This window comes from Juglans regia, chromosome 8 (genome assembly GCF_001411555.2).
Source record: "Juglans regia cultivar Chandler chromosome 8, Walnut 2.0, whole genome shotgun sequence".
In the NCBI taxonomy this organism is placed as follows: Eukaryota; Viridiplantae; Streptophyta; class Magnoliopsida; order Fagales; family Juglandaceae; genus Juglans; species Juglans regia.
In genome coordinates, this window is record NC_049908.1 from 26,787,082 (window position 1) to 26,791,502 (window position 4,421).

General features: G+C 35.3%; 1 protein-coding gene across 1 annotated transcript; it reads left to right on the forward strand.

Moving 5' to 3' along the window:
• The first annotated feature begins 1,605 nt into the window (after positions 1 to 1,605).
• On the forward strand, positions 1,606 to 3,921 carry LOC108983365 (receptor-like protein 43). Its single transcript, XM_035692838.1, has one exon. The coding sequence runs from the start codon at positions 1,606 to 1,608 to the stop codon at positions 3,919 to 3,921; it is 2,316 nt and encodes a 771-aa protein (XP_035548731.1).
• Positions 3,922 to 4,421: the final 500 nt, after the last annotated feature.

Consider the following 4,421-nt stretch of genomic DNA (forward strand, 5'->3'; position numbering starts at 1 on the left):
TCTTCATATTTTAAATTTAAATTAGTATTATTTTTAATAAAATTTATTTTCTGACCAATCATATTGAATGGGTACGCATATTAGTGTGCAGAATCGCTTATAATTAAATTTTTCCAATAAAAAAGACAAGTATGAAATGGAGAGTGCGGAGAAAAGAAGTTATTATTTGGTGTTGTAAGTAGAAAATTTACAGAAAAGAAGGAGAAAACAGAAAAATTAAAAATACGATATCTTAATGCCTAATGGTGTGGTGTAAGCATAGAATCGTGTCAATCTCCACAAAAATATATTTGAATTATTGTTTATTTATTTTTTGTTGTTTGGTTCTTGTAACTATTTATTTATTATTCGTTATTTGGGTGTATTGATGTACAAATAATATGTTTGCATATTACTATAACAAAACTTATTAAGTTGTAAATATGTTTAGTACTAGAGTTTTGCTTGTAATTGGAAAAGAAAAGGTTTAAATATATTTGATCGACTAAGCAAAAAAATTTAAAATCCGGCTCCGCACCAACCTCGATAAAAATAAGTTGGAGTCTTTTTTTTTTTTTTTAATTTTTTAGTTGGAGTCAGAGTCGGAGTTGGAAGCGTCACCCAATAAACTCCAACTCCGAATCTAACTCCAATATTATATATATGTTATACAAATATGTATTTATCTATATATTGATCATATATGCTAGTATGATTTTATAGTAATATAACTAGAACTTATATAGTTAAATTTAATAATATATTAGTATGAGTGAATTATTATAAAATAATATACTTATACTATAATATAAATAGACTGATAATAGTATTTGTAAACATCATAGTATTACTAATTGAGATAAGTCTAATATAATACGTTAATAACACATAATACTAATTTATTAAAGTATAATGACATGTAATTAGACACTACAAAGTCTAGTATATAATTAAGTTAGAAATAAATTAAACACTAGTATAAAAACATGTAATTAGATATTATAGAATAAGTCTAGAATATAAATAAATTAGACAGTAGTATAGAAATAACTAATAAATTAATAACACATAATACTAATTTACTAAAATATGATAATATATAATTACAAATTACAAATTACAAATAAATTATAAATAAGTTAGACACTAATAACTAATATCTTTTATAATTAAAGATTTACTATAAACACTGATGTGCAATGACCATTAACAGGGGCATTTTGTTGGTATTATTCAAAGAGATTTGATTATCTTTTTAGTAAACTTCAAATTCAAAAGGCCACAAAAAAGTCTTGTTTAAAAAAAGAAAAATTCTAGACATAAGTCTCACATTCTTGCACACCATTTAAAAACATGTGATTTTACTCTTTCATCGTCATATTTCATATTTCATATTTAATCATATTTCATAAAAGAGTAAAATTACTTGTTTTTAAATGAAATACGGAAGTGTAGGACTTCTGAGTAGCACAACTCTTAAAAAATAGTTAAATTTTTTTTTTTTCAAGTGACCTTTATAAGGCTTCACAGTTCACACTCGACTTATTACAAACATCTTTCTCATTCTCGCTCCATATCTACTTCTTCGCTACCTCTCCAAACCAAATCAAGAAATTAAAGAGAAAAATGAAAATGCAATTCCTCCTTTCGCTTCTGCTTCTGTGCCTCCTCCACGTCCATCCAACCCTCTCTGGCAGATACCTCCTCCTGGAACACAAAGCCCTCCTCTCCTTCAAATCCTCCATCACTGATGACCCACAATCAGCTCTTTCTACGTGGAATGCCTCCACTAGCCACTGCAACTGGGAGGGTATCACGTGCCACCCTTCCCTTCGCCGCGTGACCGCCCTCAAGCTGGTTCACCTTCAACTCTCTGGTACTCTCTCCCCGGACCTAGCTCATCTCAGTTTCCTGTCCGAACTCTCTGTCTCCCTTAATCAGCTCTCCGGGGCCATCCCCACCGAGCTCTCTTCCCTCTCTGCCCTCCGCGTCCTCGATCTCTCATATAATCGCTTCCACGGCGCTATTCCTGAGTTTATTGGTGACATGCCGGAGCTGGAGGAGTTGAGTTTGTGGGAGAACAACTTTACTGGGATTATTCCTCAGAGGCTAGGAAAGAATGGGAAGCTTCAGCTTCTTGATCTTTCATGGAATAAACTGACTGGTACTCTGCCTCCTGATATGTGTTTTGGGAATCGGCTTGAGACTCTGAATACTGAGGAAAATTTATTGGTCGGTCCAATCCCGAACTCACTCGGGAGGTGCGAGTCGCTGTCTGAGATCCAAATGGGGCACAACTTTCTCAACGGTTCAATGCCAAGAGACCTTTTCGGTTTGCCCAATCTCAGCATTGTGATGCTGCAGAATAACCGTCTGACCGGGAAGTTTCCCATTTCCTCAAGAAATAATTCTCAATTGAGGGCACTAGATATTTCTGACAACAAGATTCATGGGGAGCTACCTAGTTGGATCTGGAGACTTCCCGATCTTCAGTTTTTGAATCTTTCTCAAAATTGTCTAGAGACTCTAGATGTGAATTTAAACTCACAGACTTCCCAACCCATGTTGAATATCGTAGACCTTCACTCCAACCAGCTCAAAGGGCAACTTTCAACTATCCCACTGGGTTTTCGACACCGAGTCCCGCGCTCAGGTTACGACAGTATGGCGAGGCCCTTTTTTTTCTTCTCTGTTTCAAGGAATAAATTTGACGGGACTATTCCTACGTCACTATGCAATGCTGCCTATCTTAATGCTCTAGACTTGTCCTATAATCACTTGACTGGCATGATTCCCAAATGCTTAATTGAAAAGAGTAAATATCTAAAGGTGATGGATTTAGGGGGAAACAACCTTACTGGCGTAATTCCCGATTCCTTTTCAGACTTCTGTAGTTTAAAAGCTTTGGTTCTGAATGGAAATCAACTAGAAGGAGAGCTACCAAAATCCTTGGCCAAGTGCAATACAGAGTTGGAGGTTTTGGACGTCGGGAACAACCACATTCAGGATACCTTCCCATGTCATTTGAAGAACATAGACACATTGAGAGTCCTTATTTTGCGATCTAACCAATTTTATGGGTCTGTTAATTGTCTAGACGCTAATACCACTTGGTCCAACCTACAAATTTTAGACCTGGCCTCAAACCATTTTGTTGGTATGTTTTCAATACGTTACTTTTCTAGCTGGAAGGCAATGATGGGAACTGAAAATAAGACTGGATCTGAGTTTGAAGATCTCCAATATATAACGCCAGTTCTCACCTATCAAATTACGGTAAATGTTACATTAAAAGGTCAAGATTTGGAGTTAGTGAAGATCCGAACTATCTACACTTCACTTGACCTGTCGTGCAACAGTTTTGATGGACATATACCTGCAGAAATAGGAGAATTCAAAGCCCTATATGCCCTCAACTTATCTCACAATGCTTTTACAGGTCAAATCCCACAAGCTTTAGGAAAGTTGACTGCTCTTGAGTCACTAGACTTGTCGAGCAACAAGCTCATTGGAGAGATTCCTCTCCAACTTGCAGATGGACTTAAGTTCCTGTCAACCCTTAACCTTTCCTTCAATCAATTGGTGGGAAAGATTCCACAGATCAAACAATTTCATACATTTACAGAAAGTTCATTCGAAGGAAATATAGGATTGTGTGACTTTCCTCTGAAAGAAAAATGCATACATGAAGAATTAGGACCATCACCTCCTCCATTTAAAGAATCTCATTGGAATTCAATTGATTGGGAATTCTTAAGTGTAGAATTGGGATTTTTTTTCGGCTTGGGGATTTCTATTGGACCTCTTATATTTTGGAAGAGATGGAGGGAACACTACTATAAACATGTCTACGACATTGTTTTTAAGATGTTACCTCGGGCATACATAAGCATAGAAAATCAACGTAGGCGAGCATCCAGGAATCAAGGACGGCAAGCATGAAGAAATCAAGGTGGGAGGGATTAGTGATAGATACGAGGAGCAATGCTAGTCAATGATGTCAGGTATGTCTCCAATTGATTTTTTGGTATGCAAGTAAATGTTGTCCGAAGTGATGTATTATATATAAATTAGCAAGATTGTTGAAATTCCTAAGGCATGATCTCCAACATGGCAGGCTACACAAATTGAACTGGATAGATCATTACAAAGTCGATCCCCCACCAGCAGAAAGCGTTATGGGAATGAAGCACGGGGCTTTGTACCCATAATTAGATGTTTAACTCGTGAGTTAGAAAGTAAAATAAGAAATTACATTTGTATAAGTTTCTAATAGTATTGGCGTTACTTTATGTAAGAATTTAGTCAAATTTAACAAAATATATGAAACATTTATTTCTGGTTTGCATAACCTATACGTAATACTCTCCGCATTGAATTAGCTGACTTTCCTCTATACCATTAAATTTTTTTTAATTTATTATTAATTCATCTCTTTATTG